The sequence below is a fragment of the Calonectris borealis genome, chromosome 3 (assembly GCF_964195595.1).
Source record: "Calonectris borealis chromosome 3, bCalBor7.hap1.2, whole genome shotgun sequence".
Classification (NCBI taxonomy): domain Eukaryota; kingdom Metazoa; phylum Chordata; class Aves; order Procellariiformes; family Procellariidae; genus Calonectris; species Calonectris borealis.
Genome location: NC_134314.1, coordinates 85,173,881 through 85,192,538, shown reverse-complemented (window position 1 = coordinate 85,192,538; position 18,658 = coordinate 85,173,881). Strand labels below are relative to the sequence as shown.

General features: G+C 38.5%; 1 protein-coding gene across 1 annotated transcript in view; it reads left to right on the top strand.

Annotated features, from left to right (window-relative positions):
* The window catches only part of NID1 (nidogen 1), a 46,527-nt gene that overhangs the window by 11,333 nt on the left and 16,536 nt on the right, over positions 1–18,658 (top strand). The window contains exons 5-12 of the mRNA XM_075146504.1: positions 2–151; positions 1,448–1,699; positions 2,828–3,028; positions 4,898–5,143; positions 6,102–6,245; positions 7,340–7,468; positions 10,617–10,760; positions 11,494–11,616. Coding sequence (XP_075002605.1) covers positions 2–151; positions 1,448–1,699; positions 2,828–3,028; positions 4,898–5,143; positions 6,102–6,245; positions 7,340–7,468; positions 10,617–10,760; positions 11,494–11,616 — 1,389 coding nt within the window. The remainder of the gene's footprint in view (position 1; positions 152–1,447; positions 1,700–2,827; positions 3,029–4,897; positions 5,144–6,101; positions 6,246–7,339; positions 7,469–10,616; positions 10,761–11,493; positions 11,617–18,658) is intronic.

Genomic DNA, 18,658 nt, shown 5'->3' with positions numbered 1-18,658 from the left:
GTGTTTCGCTACCACACAGATGTCCAACAGACCTGTGCTAACAATCGCCACCAGTGCTCTGTTCATGCTATTTGCAAAGATTATCCCAATGGATTTTGTTGCAGTTGTATTGCTGGTTACAAAGGAAATGGCAGACAATGTGTAGCAGAAGGTAACTTTTTTGAAAATTAGGTACATATGCCGCAATTGCACATGGTATTCTTGAATGAGGCAACCTGTTTTCAATACTAAAAAAGACACGTGGTTAAATACTTCTTGAAAGACTTATCACTGAGATGTATCGAAAGGTATTTTAAGAAGTGAGCTATGCTTTCTAAAATGGTGTGGGTTTTTGAGTGAAGCAAATTATTTTAGGTGGTCAGTTATATGCATTATGTATTTTAACATGACTTTCTAGAAAAAATAAACACTTACATAACTGACATAATTTAATAGATAGTGTAACATCCAGTGTTTATTGCTAGAATTAGTCGTGAAGTTTCAATGTGTTATAATCTGATTTGGTTCCCACTCTAGAAATGGACGGTTTAAAGGGGACGAACAAATTAACTTTGATGATCAAAGCAAAGAGCATGGCTCCTCTTTGTCTACTCTTAAGCTTCTTTACTAAAGGGCTAATCTGTCAGATTTTTGTTAGATACCCATTTAAACTTTGTTCCTGTGTAAAATCCATAAAGGAATTTCTTATATATACACTTGTAATCCTCATAGTGACTTGACTCAGGAGTATAGATGCATTTCAACAACTGAAATAGCTGACTGCAGACTTTGTGTTTTTTATGAGGCAGGAAAGCAAAACCTACTACTTAGCTGTCAGTTCATAAAATTTAATTTTCTGGAGAAAGAAAAGAAGGATCTGATGATAATGGAATTTGAATTTGCATATAGGAAATTATATACAGAAGAAAACTAGCAATCCAAAGTAGCTACTTCTGTAAAACACGGACAGTCTTAAAATGGTCAATAGTTTTGAGTCAAGAAATAGAATAGGTTAGAATAATAGGTCAATTATTCTAACACCTAATGGTGTTAGCCTTCTAATTGGGAATGAACAAATCTAAATTTAGTAGGTATTGATATGAAGTGTGATCTTCAAAAGAAGTTTCTGTATGCCACTTACTGTCAGAGAGATTGTAACAGCTAAGTCTGTTTATGGAGTTATGCCTGCAGACAAAATTGTTAATTAGGGTAAAGGGCATCTCTTCAGGCAGTTTTGGCCACTTAGTCATCTGTATAATGACAACACACACACATGCACGCACGTACGTACGTAAGCAAATTAACACAATGTTAGTAGGCAGTTTCCTTGCTGTTGAATTCTGTGAGCATTTGTTTGCCATTTATTTCAACATTAATATCTTCGAACATAGTGAATGCTCTGAACACATTCCTTGGAGAGCATGTGAGAACTGTTGTTTTGTTTTGATGCATTGTATTGATTTGCCAGGTTCTCCTCAGAGAGTCAACGGGAAGGTCAAAGGAAGAATCTTTGTAGGAAATAACCCCATTCCAGTTATATTCGAGAACACTGATCTCCACTCCTATGTTGTGATGAACCAAGGGCGTGCCTACACTGCTATCAGCACAATCCCAGAGACTTTGGGGTATTCCTTGCTGCCTCTTGCCTCTATTGGTGGTATCATAGGATGGATGTTTGCTGTGGAACAGCAAGGATATAAAAATGGATTCAGTGTTACTGGTAACGTCTAAATTAAAATAATGTTCAAAAACTGTGCTATGCTTTCCTCTGTCTTGAGGGAAAAGAAAGGGTATTTGGAAGCAATGTAGGATGGAAACATGTTTATTCTGAGCTGCAAATGGATTGCTTTGTAATCAAACTTCTCACCATTTTTCTTGTTTACAATGTATAGATATTGGACTTTTGAATTTACTGTCGGTGCACAAGCGTGTTAAGTCTGTTAGAAAGAAGAATTGCTTGGCCAGTTCCTATGCAAGAAAGAGATTATTAAAAAGGATCTGATTTTTGGTACTAGAGTGTACAGAGCTACTGAAAAAAGTTGCCCCTACATCTACAAGAGGTCTAATGTGTTAATTGCCTGATTGTACCAATGGAGCAAAAGAGAAAAGAAAATCTGACCTCATGAAGGTCTGAAATTCTTAACAGAAGCAATTCCTGCATGAGATGCAAATGATTCTGCTGACTTATTTGAGGGAAACCCCAGTTCACAATTACAGCTTTTCATGAGAGTCTGAGGCCAAACGGTTGTGCACATGAATTCAAGCTGTAGATCCAATCTGTTCTAGGAGAACATGTGTTTCTTTTTAAAATTTTATCCTTTACAGCCCTGTACTGTGAATTCAGTTGAACATAACTTTTGTTTTGGGATTTTCTTGGATTTGGTGTGTTTGAAGTTTGTTCTGGAATTTACAACATACATTTCACTTGGTTTTGTTTTGGAAACAGATGTACTAGATTTTTTTTATTTTTTTTTTAACTTGCTGTATTCCTAATGGAGTTTTTCTCTAAAATGTGCAACTCCTTTGCCATTTTAACTTGTAGGGTAAGGCCTATTATTATTAGCTTTGTTGGAACTTTTTTTTTTAATTTAAAAAACCCTGCTTCTTCAGGCTTACTTGCAATTTAGTGGGTTCAGTGCTTAAGAAAAGACAGTTTCCTTGCAGTATCCAAGGATATTATGAGTATACCTCTGAAAGTTATTTCTGTAGAAACCCAAAATATTAGCAATTACGCTACATCAAATCTTGCAGAAAATAGTAATTTATATTTTATCTACTAGAAGCAATACTTTGAATAGAAGGATTAAAAAACCTCTGTTACGTGGTTTAACTAATACTGTTTCTTCAGGTGGTGAGTTTACACGGCAAACGGAAGTAACTTTTCTTGGCAACAATGAGAAGCTGGTTATAAAGCAGAAATTCAGTGGAATTGATGAGCATGGTCACCTTACCATCAGCACAGAAATGGAGGGCAGAATACCTGAGATCCCATCTGGCGCATCAGTCCATATAGAACCATACACTGAACTCTATCACACTTCTAGTTCTGGTAAGGTTCCCTAAGAATGAAATGATAAGAAAATGCACATTTCTCAGAGCAGAGAGTAAGACAATCTAAAAAACATTATTTTATTCCCTTCTTAGCGAGTGTACTTAGGACCCTTCGATTTATAGAAAGTTGCTTTTTACCTCTTAGGAACAGGTCCCAAAAGAAGGTAGATTTTGAGTGGGACAATGCAAATATTTCTAATGTTTTTATTGAAAAAGATGTGAGTTTAACTTTCTCTGAACCAATGTTCGCAAAACACTCTTGATTTCCCTTTCCATTGGCCTTGTTTTTACACTGCTGGTGGCAGTCATACAAGTTGCAAAGCTTTTTGTAGGGTCCACAGCTCTTCAGTAGGAGCTGTACTGGTGTATACCTTTTTGTGGTAATGTCATTAAGTGGGCTTTGGTCTTGTCCGATGAGACTGTACAAACCAGTTATTTACCAGTATGTATCATGTAAACTGCATTGCAATGACTGTGCCTTGTGTTAGTAACAAGCATTTGTCAGTATTATTTGAGCTGAATTTGAACAACTGATCAGAAAATTAGAAGCCTCTTAATTCACTTATCAGTTTCCTCCATTGTCTCTTCAGTACTACTCTCCTCCTCTCTCTCTCTTCCTTATCTCAGACTCTGAGATTTGGTAAGAGAGCCATTCTTCATTTCACTATTTACAGGGGAATCTCCCATCTTCTGCTTTCCTCTTCCTGCATAAAATTATGGGTGTTTCAACACAGCAAAAACAAAGTGAGGTTGGAGTGGTGTTGCTGGCCAGCCAGCCTGGCTGTCAAAGAGCAATAAAGAGGAAGCAGCCTGTGGTGCATCCAGGTGCACATGAATACTGGAGAGAGTACACTTTGCTCCAAGGGCACACTTTGATTGCTAGAGATAGCCGAAAGTGGTGTAGTTGCATCACTACTGTCTTAAATCCACTGATGTCTGGCTTTGGTAGCCAGTGATGAACCCCTCTTGCTGCTTTGCCTGTTATTATGGACTGTGAGGAGGAGGAGCTGGAGGCAGCAGGAAGGTTCCGCTTTGTGCTGAACAACTTCAGAGTTTTGGAGGAGTTGTTTGGGCAGCATGTGCTCTGTAGAATGCCTGCCTTCTTGGCAGAAATGCTGTCCCTGTGGAGGAAAAGTCGGGGGCTGGAAGGAGGCATCCTTCAGGCTGGATTTGATTTACCAGGACTCAAATAGTTATTCTGCTGTCCTATGGCATATCTGATAGACCACTACATAGCAGAAATCCAGCTTTTGCCAACTGTTGCAAGTGGATTGATACAAGTGTGTTCCGGTGTCCACGTGAAGAATAGTGGAGTTCTGAGGAGCTTTCTGTTGGTGGGAGGATCTGCAAGCCCAGATCTGCTTTGAAGAGTTTTGGTCACAATTTTTCACAATATGGAAAACTGAAGCATACAAGAGCTCTCAGACGTGCATCTTCTTCAGGACTCTGTCAAAGTCCAATGCCAATAGACTACAGTGAACTAAAAGTGGGTGTAGTTTGGTCCTGGTGAGGTGGCTCTTGTCCTTCTTGGCTTATTGATCCATTACGTAAATTCATCTAAAGAAACCTCTGAGTTTCCTGAATTGAATTTTCCTTTCTTTACCTGGTAACCCACAAAGTAAAGTTAAATTTTTAAAATACGTCAAGATAAATTATATGACTCGTTCCTCAAGGCTGTGATATCTGAGAACAGAGTAAGCCTACTCAAGTGCCTATTCCTTTGCATGGAAATGCATACACTTTCATAGCTTCTTGCCTTTGAAATTTCTATTTACGCTACTCAGCCTGTATCCCAAGTCTACAGATAGCATTGGGCAGAGTATTTTTGCTCTCTGTTCTGATCAGCGTGTTTGTTGCCATGTTGCAGTGATCACTTCATCGTCCACCAGGGAGTACACAGTGACAGAGCCAGAACGGGATGGGGTTGCTTCCACGTACACGGGTGCCTATCAGTGGCGACAGACCATCTCGTTTGATGAATGCATTCATGATGACTCTCACCATGCTGCCTCTGCTACTCAGCAGCTCTCAGTGGACAGTGTGTTTGTCCTGTATAACCGAGATGAGCAGATTCTGCGATACGCTATGAGTAATTCCATTGGCCCAATCAGTGGTATGTATGAATTGGAAATCTTTTTTTTTTCTCTTCCGTGAGTAATTAAGAGCAGGCTTCTATATTTTTTTTTTTTTAGCCTGCCTTAGCTGAGTTAAATTAATGAGTTGTATTAATTCGTTGCATTAGTCAGTAGAAGTCCGGGTCCATCAATTAAGAAGAGAAATGGGACTGTTTAGAGTTTGTATTTTCACTTGGGGAAAAGTATTTAAGTGATTATCTCCTCTTGAAATTCAGCGGACTTTGTGTCTGATTCCTTGAAATACTCTCAACATACCGCCTTGAATCTATTGCTGCTTAGATATGTGGAGTGTATAATTTATCTTTACCTAATTTATAGTTCCTCTATTAATGAATTTTTTTGCATTGTCAGAGCAAAAGGCAAAAGAGGGGAATAAGATTTGCCGTTGAAACAGCTAGTTTCTATAATTTATCTTGAAACACGGCGTTTTATCTTTGGAAGGTAGGCAGCCTATGAAGTGTATTTTTTTGGATGAGCTGTCCAAGTTTGTCTGTTTGCACTAAAATCAGGAAAAAACAAAGGAGCTATTTGAAAATGCACACCAGATGAGTACAAGAAAAGATTGTGCTCACTTTTGTTTGTTACAAAGATATAGTTCTACTAATTAAAATGAACAAATCAAGCTGTTAAGAATTGCGTTTTGGGTCTAGTGTCAGTGGCTGGAAGATGCATTATCTTTGTCAGTCCTGCTCTTCAGAGAGGTTTTTGTGCCTTCTCTATTTTTTAACTCAGCAGTCCTTCGCACAAGTAACAAGGAATACAGGTGCTATTGCCGTGTCTGAGATTCATGTCCTGCATATCACCTGCAAGTCCCCTTCTTCCTGGTGCGTTCTCTTTCCTTGTTTCCTGTGCACTGCAAGCAATCTCCTCCTGGGCCTTATCTGAGCCTATTACTTGGATAGAGTCATCATGGCTAAATATGGTCTCTCTTGTCAGATGGTTCTGCTGATATTAACCGGAATCCTTGCTACACTGGTACCCATAACTGTGACACCAATGCGATATGTCGTCCAGGAACTGGAAATCGTTTCTTCTGCGAATGTTCCATTGGCTTCCGTGGAGATGGAAACGTTTGTTATGGTATCAGAAAACTTTCATTACAAAATGACAGCTAATGTAGAATTTGTTTTGCTTGGAATGTATTGACCCTCAGGACTAGCGATTCTAGCAAAATGAACTGTCCTGAGAGGCTGGTTTTAGGAAAGATAGGTTAGAGGGATGCTGGGGTAGCTGACATATCTCAATAATCAAAGTAAGCAAGTTTGACTGTCTTGAAGCGTCAAATTTGGGTATGTTTTGCTAGCTTGCAAAGCATCTTTCCCACCCAGTTCGTCTTTTCATAAAACCTGTGGGAACTTAGCTGTGAGAAATTTTCGGTACTGCAAGTTCTGGTTAAAATGAGTCAACTAGGTTAAAAGTTCTTGAAGGAGATGAGGAATGGCATATGCGCATGCGTACAGAGCACAGATATGTGGAACTCATTGAAATAATCTTTTTCAAGATCTGCTTTGAAAGTCCCTTCTGTTCAAGACTTTTGTTCCCACTCTGTACAGCTCTGTATTCTTAATGTGTTTGGGTTTTGTTTTATAATCAAATGACACCACAAATACTTGTTTTCAAGAGGTGAAAGTGTGTATTAATGAAATTTAGTTAACTGAGTTGTTTTTTTTTTAATAAAAAAATGAAAACATAACCCTCCCCTGACTCCAACCCTTAAATCAACTTGCAAATGAAAACAACAACATCACACTGACCCTCCCAGTCCTCTGGTGCTGTGAGTTGAGCAGCAGTGGATTTGAGATGTATATGGATAATGAAAGGGGAAGTCTTTCCTAAAGTTCATGCTCCCCCAGTAGTCATCACTTCTTCTGATCACCTTGTAGGCTGTATTTTCTTTCTCAGTGGCTCCTCCTTCCTCTCTGATTTACTGTCCCTTCCCCTTGTTACTCTGTTATAGAACAACTTCTGCGTTTTTTTGGTACAGATTAGCTGAGGACACAGTTACCTGAAAATTTTTTTTTCAGGATACTAACATGTCTTAAGAGGTATGGCCTATCCAAGATGTGGTTTAAATACGCAAGCCTGCTATTATTCAACAGTTGCACAGTTTCTAGTTTTCTGGCATCAGTATTAAATGCATCTTTGTAATAACTGGAATCCTTATAATAATCTAGATGTTGATGAATGTTCAGAGCAACCAGCTCTATGTGGCAGCAATGCAGTCTGCAATAACCAACCGGGAACCTACCGCTGCGAGTGTGTTGAAGGATACCAGTTTGCAGCAGATGGGCGGACTTGTGTTGGTGAGTTTCACGTTTCTTAAAAGCATTTCCCACCGGCTTTCAAGCTGTGATTCATCTCACAGAGACAGAAAACAGAGCTTCTAGGATCTGCGCTGACTTCTAACGTGAGTTGAATTTTAGGAGTTCATGCTGCAGTTAGTGATTACAATCCATTAGGTAAAAAAAGGAGGTGCCTAAAGTACTTTGTTTTCGTCTCATAAAAATTCCCCATTCAGAATGTTTCCAAATAGAAAGTGGAAATGATTATTGAATGCTTCTGTCTTTTCTATACCATTATTTAGCTGTAGATTTCACATGGGAGTAAAATTCAAATTTGTAAAAGAAGAAAAATTAAAGCGAGTAGTTATTAATTTGTTGGTATTTCACAGCATCTCACTTTCAAAATGAGGTCGGGCTTTTCCGGCATTTTCTGTAGTCCTGTGCTTTTGCTTTTTGGGGTTTTGTTTCTTTATTATATCTAATCCAGAATTAGATTTAACAGATTAGATTTTAGTTAGAGATTTATCCCTGGGATAAGGCAATGCACAGGTCTAAACCAGTGTGTCTTGGCTATTGCAGGCTTCTTCTGAAGTGATAGTTAATCATGCTGAAAAGGAACTATAACTACAGATCTGTTAAAATCTTTAAGATTTGGAGGAAATTTAGCTGGTTTGTTAATGGACCATGAAAACTTCAAATTCAGTAGTTGTCACTGAATTAGTTATTTTTATTTAATTTAAAAACTTTTTTCTGGAGGAAGCCTGAGTTCATCTGTACTTGCTGGACTAAGGTTGTCCTAACACGGGATGTTTTTTCCTGTTTGCTCTGTTTTTCACTGAAGTTGTAGAAATTCCATTTGGTAGCTGGCAGAATTGCAAGATGATTGTGTGGGATGTGTATTGAAAGTGAATTTTCCATATAGAAAGAAAAACCATGAGCTTTACCTTTGGGAAAATTAAGCTGATTCTTTTGGGTGTCATTTATATTGCAAATATCAAAAGCTAAATAAAAAAAATCTACAAATGGCAGATAGAAGAGGGATAATGACTCTACTGCTAAAGCTGCAACTATGAGGATAGGATATAGATTAGATTTTTTTTTTTTTTATTTAGAATTTTTGTCTCTGTTTGCAACCTGACAATAATTCTGTACTGACAAAATTTGTACACGCTCTTCCAGTGTGGTTGGACCAGTTCCTGTTTCTTTCAGAAATGACTGGTAACAGCTGAGGATTACGTTTGCTTCTGTCGTGACTGCTTTGTGGTGGAAGCTTAGTTACCCTTTGATGAGCTAATGCATTCAGGTCTTTCCTCATTATAGCCGAGACTGTTCGTCAGCTAAGACTGAGAAGCCTTCATCTTACAACAGAAATTTGCATTACTTCCCTTAAGTGTGTGACTTGGCGTGCTGTGTATTACATTCCACCACGAGCCCAATTTCTCTGCTCCAGTAAGAGTTGCCATTCACGTCTGCTCACAGTGCACCCTAAGTATCCCCTTTGTTGCAGAATGGTTGGAAAAAGCAACTTCTTCTACCAGGACACTGGAAGAGAGAGGGCGAGATGTGGAAGAGCAGCTTTATGTTCTTTCCATTATGTCCACCACTGCCCTTTTGTCACTTGGACCTGAAAGGGAACATTCTTCCCTCCAGCCATGACCTCACTGGCTTCACTCTACCACTTTCCCATGAAGTTGATGAGTCGCACTTCTAACAAGTGCTAGGTAATTCCTTGCCCAGCTTGAAGGACTTCAGTTTGACCCCTTCCTTCAATCAAAAACAAACTTTGCATCTGTAAGACTGAAGAGAGGGAAGATGAACTCTCAACAGATTGAAAATAAATGTCATGGTACTCTTGTTCCCCTTTCCACAGGGGAGGGTTTTATAACCCACAGACAACTTGAACCCCAGAAGGGGCAACAGCTCCCCTCTGTGCTTTTGCAGCTTGCTCTGGGATACCAGTTCTGACTCAGCTTTTCTGGAACTCCAGCTTTTTCATACCAGCTCTGTGACTCACTGGATAGCTTTAGAAGAGAGTTGTAAATAAATCCGGTTCTCCTATTGGTAGGCTGAGGAGGACCTGGGGACTCTTTTTTGAGCTCCAACTCCAAAACTTATGCATTTATAATGCAGTTCTGAATAGATTATTTTGTAGTCTAAAACTTACTTCATCAAACAGAACAGATATAAATGATTCTAACAATGATGTAAAGTCCTCCAGGGAAATGGAAAAAACAGCTGTTTTCAGATCTGGATCTGATGGCAGATTTTTGTTATTTCCCTGCCGATACTGTGTTAGTTTCCATCTGTGTACTGTGATGAAAGGAGCATTGTAGAATCTCATCTTGGTTCCCTCTCAATTCCTCGTAAGAACTGTGTAAAGAAAGCCTTAGTGGACTCTCTGCTACGGCAGCTGGAAGTCTGTTCTAGATGTGCACACTGCAAACTCGTGCATTTCTGGGCCCAAAATTTTTGTAGTATTTTGCCTCTTCCTATTTTAAATACCACAGTTTCCTTTCCTCTTCTCTGACATAACAGGTAAACATGGGCAGGGCTCCAGCAATTACCTGAAATAATTTGTGTGCAAAGCGGTGCAATGCCTCCAGAGTCACTGCTGTCAACAATGAGAAAGTTATGAAAAGCTGCAGGACTGGTCCCAGCTTCCACTGTTCGTCAAAAATCTCTCCGATAGTTAACAAGTGTGTTTATCTCCTATTGAGTGAGTCACAGCTCCTATCTGTTGCCAAGTGATGACAGCCCTGGGTCAGTGCTGGCGGGATATCTAATAATTCCCGGTGCAGTGAACTGGCCACTTAGTTAATGTGTGAGGTACCTCTGCAAGATGCCTTACATTTCTCCATCCAGGACTCATGGATATTAGGATCTGTCACTGTGGTAGCCTTTCTGCCCTGTTCTATGTTAACAAACATCTATGAGGTGCTGAGGACAATCACTTCCTTGTAAAATAATAATAAGATTTAACACTAGTGAAAGGGGAGATCTTGGCAAAAAAATCCCAACCCCCAAACCAAAAAACTCAGTTTCCTTGCTTCCTTTCTCTTCTGTATGCTTTCACGACTGTTCTTCTCTCCCTATAAACTTAATATGAGCTTCAGACATTGCAGAGGAAAATTCAAATTTTCATCTTCTCTCTTGTACATCTAACCTGCAGCTGTTGAATACGTCGTAAACCATTGCCAGACAGGCACACACAATTGTGACATTCCTCAGCGCGCTCAGTGTGTGTACACCGGAGGGTCCACCTACATCTGCACATGCCTCCCTGGCTTCTCTGGAGATGGGCGTGCCTGTGAGGGTGGGTAGCACCATTTGTTGTAGGGTTTTTATACCCTTTGTTGCACATCTTGGCTGGTCATTGCAATGTCCTTTAGTTACTTGTGATTTAAAGTAGGAAATTTCATAGTTTAAGTTCCTCAGGCAGGCATTGCATTAAGCTTTTGTCCTTTCCTTCCCTCACTTTTGAATTCACTCCTCAGTATTTGAGCTACAGAAGGTCCAAGATGAGGTAAATGCAAAAATTGCAGTAGTTGCAGTTAGCAGACCAGATCTTAATCTGCTGGAACTGTTTGCACTCTATTGGTTTATATTACTAATCTGGTGTCACATGATGCTCAGGCTATGTAGAAAAGTTATATACTGTTTCATGTCAATGGGAGTGCACTGGGGGAGCAGCTTTACCTACCTACATGTTGGAAACCTTGCTGGCCAAATCCTACTTCTCTGGCTGTGTTAAGTCTTTTCCTTGAGAAACAAAGGCATATATTTCTAAACTACTGTGTGAGTTAACAATGCTAGTTACCCCTCAGAATAGCAGAGTGCAGGGATTTGCTGAGAGCCAGAACCTAAAATACATGCATGCTTTCCGCACCCCGCGCCTTTGCATTTGTGTATAGACATTCTTCCAAAGGTCTATAATTCTAATCAGATATCCTAAAATAGGAGCCTGAAAGTAATACGGCAGGTTTGCACTTTAATTCACCACCCTGATTTGTCCATCAGTTATCTGAGATTGATCTTTTCTTTTACAGATGTAGATGAATGTCAACAGGGCCACTGTCATCCAGATGCTTTCTGCTACAATACTCCTGGGTCCTTCAGCTGCCAGTGTAAGGCAGGTTATCGTGGGGATGGTTTCCGGTGTGTGTTAGGAGGTAAAATTTTATAGTTCTTGAAAGCTGGACCAGAAATATAATTTGGGAATTGGAGGATATATGTTAATTTGGTTTCTCTCTGGAACAAATTGTGTATTGTCTTATTGGGGTCTTTATTCTTTCTCAAGTCTTTCAAGTTTTGAACTTCACCAAGCTTGTGTCAAAATGTGTATCTTGACTATTACCACTTTTCCATGATATGCTGTTCAATGTCCCATTTTATGTTTTGTGTGTTCTGTCCTCACTAGTTCTCAGCCCCAAGCTGATACTGTCTTTTGAAGTTGTCTTATGTAAAGGTTTGACCACAGATAGATTTGTTTTGCATACACAGTAGTCACTTATCATAAAACATCTGGAACTGTTGGCAATGTAAATGAAAGGCAACAATTACAGGAGAAAAGTGAAGGATGAGACTTTGCAAAGTACCTGCACCGCTGTCTTCAGTGGGATCTAGATGCCTACATGCCATGTATAGCCAGCAAGAGTCCAGAAAAACGAACTCCAGTTTCTAACTAGCACTTAGTTGTTTCTGTATTTATCCAGCTTGTTCTCTGTTTAGCAGAAAGTTCTTTACCCTCCCACACTTCTGTTCTTGCATTGTAGTTTGGGCCTTGAAGTATAAAACTCCTGATCTAGAGGGTATGCTTTAAAAAAGAAAGTAAGGAACACTGAAGCACAAAGTAGCATTGTTATGGTTACTTTATTTCGAAAGTGTGGCAAACTTAAGGGACAGCAGTCGGGTTTTGCAGAATGGTGAATGCTTTCATCCAGGAAATAAACCCTAACTTCTGAGTATATTCAAACCCAATTCTCCTGCTCCTAAGATTCTTGCTGTTGGGCAAAAGACCCTGCACCTCTCAACAGACTGAAACTCAAACTGTGCAGCCAAGAGTAAGACAGGCATAGGGCCAAAGGGAAAGAAAGCAAGAAGCAGCATGACGGAGGAGGGAGGCTGTCTTTATAATTCAGCTTCTGCACTGTGGTCTTAATGATGTCCAAAGTATTTGATGATTCAAAATTGAGAGGGTTTTTTTTTAATAGTGGATGTGCTGGCTTAAGAGTGATTGTCTGCATGGCACAATACTACTACCTGATGCGTTGCTGAAACTTAATATTTTTCTTTTGCCGCTATATTCCCTAACTCTGAAGTTCTGACTTTTTTTTTTTTTTCCCACAATTGGATACTCATGTCTTAAAACAAAAAGGCAAAGGATCGTTTATAGGAAAGGCATAAAAAAATCACAAGGTTGTTTCTGGTTTTAGATCATATTTACATGACTCTCCATCATGTGCTCAACAACGCGTGTTACATCAAATCACCCAGTGCTTGTAGACTTTTCTATCAGATAAATTGTAGGAGGTTTTGCACTGTTTAATCCTGAAGCTCTTGTTTTTGCCATTTTGTCAGTCTTTCAATATTATTTTTAACTAACTTTTCATGCACAAATGCCGATGTGTATTTTCATTTTAATGCCAGATGAATTAAGAACTACCTAGTGTTTCTGACCTGTGTCAAAATATTTAGCTAACCACCCAGCTGATAAAACCAGGATTATTCCTCCCAGAGGAATAATTGATGTGAAGAAATATGGTGAATTGATGTGGAGAAACTTGATGTGAATAACTTGAAGCGAAATTGAACCTTAAAGCTTCCAGTTCTTCAGGCAGAATTGTAGAGGCAGAAATATTGCTTTCATGTCTGGCACATCCCCTTTGTAGCTGAAACAGGTGGTTTAGTAGACTAATACTTGAATTCAACCAATTAACTTTATTACCAGGACATAATTAATTTCTTCTGAGTATATGTGGTAGCATATTTAAGTGGGTTTTCTTTGCTGAGAACAATACCTTTTCACATGCAGTGATTAGTGTCTACTAAGCTGCTAAGCACAATGTACTATTTTGTAGTAGCTTTATGGGTTTTTTTTCTGCTATCCTGTACACTTCTTGACTTTGCATACTCAACACAATTGTATCTTGAATGAGGATCTTTCCATGTCACAGCTTTAATGGTAGTAACAAAATACTTTGGAGAGTTTTGTTGTATCTACTGTTTTAGTGGGTGGGAATCTGCCAAGTTTTGTTTAGTCTTCATATATGCCTCTCTGATTTTTATTTTTTTAATGCTTTTTGTACTATCAGTAGAAGACATGCTTTAGAAACACTTGTATCAATTCGCTCTGCTCATGAAATGCTCTAAGCAGAAAAAATCTGTGTAGATAAGAAGTCTCACTTTTGCTGAATCCTGACTGAAGTACAGAGTATCTGTATTGCTCTGCTAGTTGGCAGCAATGGCAGTATTTACAATAAACTTAGCTATTCCTCCCCACTTAGAGAGTTAATAGAACAATAGCTGCCTTTGGGATGTCATCAGTTGCTAAAGCTTTAGTACTTTTAAAATGAATATATCCAACAGTTAATCATTGCCAGGAGATAGAATCAAAATATACTTTCTGAAGTCTAGCAAAAAGCAGCTTAGTTTACTTTAGCACCCAATCTGTTTCAGAATGGAGATTCCAGATGAGGCTGTATTGTATTCAGCTGTAATTAGAGACCATTTCTTCCCCTTTTTACCCACTAAGGTTTTGATCTAATTAGCCTCAGTCAAGTCACTGAAGTCTTTCCTGGTTGTTAATATCATGGAAACTTTCATTCATCTGAATACTCAGTTCTTTCTGCTGTACCCTTTTCTGATCCATGTGTACAATTGCTTGCTTGTTTGGTGTCTTTATTATTATATATGAAACTTACTGCTGAACGGCAACTCTTGAAACAAGTAGACTAACAAGTAAAATGGATGTGAGTCACACACAAGAGAATGTCTGTAGGAGTGAACCAGCAGGTTAATGAAAGAGTTAATGATGCTGGAATGTCCCACAGCTCACAGCTATTAAGAAAGTCTGTACTTCATTATTTCCTCACGCTTCATTTTTCCATTTCAAAAAAACAGATGTCTGAGTGTTTCTACCCCTGCAGACCCTAGACACTGTTTACTAAACAGAAACAAATCTAGATTCTTGGAACTAGGGGTCTGACTGTCAAGAACTGTTCGCTGGTCCTCTGTATACAATCCCTTTCACATGAGAAATGCACTTATCAGGGCAACACTGTAAGTGAAGGATTACGAAGGAAAATGAAGGGACAAGGGGGAGTGTATTATTTTGTCTTGGTTTTTTTCCTCTTCTTTTTTTGGCAATGTCTGAGAACAGCAATTGAAAATGTCAGTATAACTCCCTGTGATATGTGGGGATTAAGTGATCCACATAGGAAATTAAAAAGTACTCTTTGATTACATACTGATTCTGGACACAGTTTTAAATCACTTCTGTCTTTAGCTTGTGAATGAAAACCTGTTTGAGTAGTTATATCAGATCTTTAAAAATTTTTGAATGCTGTTGCAGAACTAATTGAATTCGGTTTAGTGTATCAGACTGTAATCCCCCCTGCAAAATGGAAGGGAAGAAGTCCTATGCATCTCTGTTTCTCATCCTGTTTTCTCAGCCTCCATCTTTTTTTGGAAAAGTCCATAAATCATTTTCTGCAGTGCTGCTGCAAGAGCTTTCCTTTATGACCAAAAAAGACTTTGAATGCTTGTATATGGCTTTAGGTTTTTTTTCCTCCCCCATTCTGTTTGTTTCTTTGCTTATGTGGGAAATATGTACATGTATGTTTTTTGTCTGGCCCACTTTCCATATCCATGCTATTTCCATTTCATTTTTTTTAAGTTCTGTGATGTGTTTCAGTGACTTTTAAATTCCAGATTGCTACTGGTATTTTATGAAACAACTGAAAAAAAGATGTTTAAAACATTAAATACAAATTTATTTTTCTGAGGAAGGGTATACTTTTAGCTTGAGTTCAGGATGCGTTCTTTTATGTATCTAGTCTGCCCTGTGTGTACTGTGGTCCATGGAACAAGGATCTTTGATCTCTCTTCTGCATTACAGCTTCTCTCTTAGGAGCTCTTTTCTGTACACTGGTTCAGTTTTTCACTATCCTTCTGAACTGTGGTTACCAGAGCTGGACATAGTATTCCTTGAATCGTCTCCCCAATCCTACATTGCTTCTCTATACCTGTCCTTGTGTATATGCTGAATTCTTATTTATACCCCATCACAATCCCTACAGCACTGAGCTGGGTGCTGGCAGCTTATCTGCTTGCAGTTATCTGCTGATAGCTGTGATCTGCTGATAGTTTTTTTTTGTTGTTGTTGTGGTTTCCAAGATGAGTCTGTCTTTAAAGGCTGGTCTACACAATGTATTCCAAGAAGTGTAACTTTCCATAAGTGTGTGAATCTACTTGTTGATTTTAATGAGCTCAGTTTACCTAGTGATGAGGTCCTGTCCTTAGCATGTTTTGTGGCCCATTTCTCTTCCACAAATGATGCAGGCTGTGGTTGTATATATTCCTCTGGAATCCTAATGAAGGAATTAAATTTCTTAATAAGGAAATTTAAAACAAAGACTGAAATAATACGGGAACTTACTAGAAATACCACTACTTCATGAAGTTTGTCCACTGACTCAAGTGATTTTTCAGTTTTAACCATTTATCAAATTAAGGTAGCCCACAGTATGGTGCTTTTTTTCAAAAATGATACTGTCCTGTGGGCATAAGTAGAGTGCCATAGGGAAACACAAAGCTATTAGGTAAGTGTGTTACCTTCATCAGCCAAGCATCAACTGCATCAAAAAGCAGTGAGAATGGATTTTTACTCAATTTTATAACAAATGCTAATCATAATGTTTAAACATAGATACTGGAAAAATATTGAAACTTGGTCCTGCTGTTAATAAAAGGCTGTTGCCACCCGCACTTTCCTGCATCACTGAAGATTACCCAGGTCTTGCTCTTACTGTTTCTTTAATCTCTGGCAGTATGAACTAACCCTAGTGTATACCATTTTTCTCATCATTGACATGATCATTTGCCTTGGCTTTCAAATGTGGGTTTCAAGAATGGTAAGAACCTCTGAAAATCAGGGCTGGTAATCCCTGGATATGGAGCCTTGAAATAGGTATGACTTGTTTTCCATTTGCTACCATCAGGTATACTAGTAGATGTAACAGCACTGTTACACCAGGTAAGCATTATTTGTTCTGCTGTAGTTAATGGAAGTTTTCTTCATGCCAGTCAAGAGATCAGAGAACTCTCCTAATGTTAATTGTTCTGTATCTTTGAAGAGTCTTGGCTGGATGAAATATTTCTGTATTTATATTAAAGGAAGAGCACTAAGAAACCTCATTTAGGTTTCTGCACTGAAGGAAAGGAAAGTTACTAGCCATAAGGTTTGTGTCTGGAAGCTGGCTTACGAAGTAGCCCTTGTACTACCTAAATATGTGCCAATTCTTGTTATATGTTTTGTCTAACTTGTGGTGTTAGCTCATCAAGGCAGGGAATGTGCTTTATTTACTGTGTCAATCTCATCTTTCAAACTCTGTCATAGCTAGCCTCATTTCAGACAGTTAATTAATGCAATTTAAAGCTTGCAAGATCAGATGATCTTTTCTTAAGCACACTGAGTAAAATGTGTGACTGTATAAGCAGTATAAGCAGACTATTTATCCCAACCAGCTGTCATCTGTATCTAAGATTATTGTGCCTTGATTGCTTCATAGGCTACAACACTGGACTGGGATTCAGCTCACTTTTCTTTAGGTGTCTCTAAACTGTAAGCATAGTAATCCTGCTCATGATTCCAGAGATAAGGAGAGAAAAAATACAGTATGGATTCCAGGTGCCTGGTTTGGGCTGTCATAACTAGCTTAGGGGCTTGTTTTGGTTTATAAATTTTAATATTGGCTAAATTAATGTTAGTGAGTTGAAATGAGTTTGATGTTGAAAGACAGGTTAAAATGATTGAGTCAGCGCAGATGAACACGGTAACACTGGTTTTATTTCTTTTCAGAACATTTCTTTAACATAGATTACTTATTGCATTCAATTCTGTTAAAAAAGTTTATCACAAATATAAGAGACTTTCAGGAGCACAGAAGCAGTAAAATACACAGTTATTCCTAAAAGTGAGTGGCAATAGGGTATCTGACATCTTTTTATGTAACTGAAAAATAAGTGTTGATGGGATTTTTTAGAAAGAACAAATCATATTCTCTGCCTTCTAGAAACTGAGTGCTAATTTTGAAAATTAATTTGTTGGACTAGCCTCTTGACTTTAGTGGGGCTAATTGCATAAGCAGGCCATTTGTGAGATTGGTCTTGATCATTGCAATATAAGTACTCTTCAAAAATTCCATCAGTATTCCTTTATAAAATCTGCAGATATGAATGTGAATGTTGTCTTGAAATTAGAACAGACATTGGTATTTCAAATTACCAATAATACTAATATATTTTATGTATAACAGCTGGGTCCTATCTGGGAGTGTATACACACTCCTTTGTATAATTCATATTTGCTAACTCATTTTCTTAAAGTTGATCTAGTCTATTGATTCAAAAAATTGTAAGCTGTTGGATATTCTCTAATTCTGGGAGTTTCAGATGGGAAGGAAAAACGACCAGCTTCTACATTTGTTTTTATATCTCGCTGAGGAGGAGCTAATAGTGTCTCTCAAAGATGACATGAATGCAATGAAGATTTTGTTCTGCGATGAACAAAAGCAGGGTGGGTCAGTTTACCAATACTCTGTATTCCCCCCACTTCCTCTCATGAGCAGTGCATGTAATTGGAGCTTAAAAAAAAAAAAAAATGTGTGGCAAAACTATCCAGTTACCGGAATCAACATTTCTTTTACCTGCATAGTGCATTGAATACATGCAAACAAAACTTGAGATAGATAATGGAGCTTTCCTTCAGGGTCTGGTTTTGTAGGTTGATTCAAGGCTCTCCACCACCCACATTAAAGTATGTGCCAAGTATTTCAGTTGTTTAGAGTGAGCTGTTCTCCAGACATTTATATTTCTCTAATTGTGTCCAGGTGCATGAAACTTGTCCAAAGCTTTTGCTTGCATAACTAGTTTAAATAATAATAAAAAACTACCCTTTTTTTTTGTATTTGTGTGATTTACACCACAGTAGTC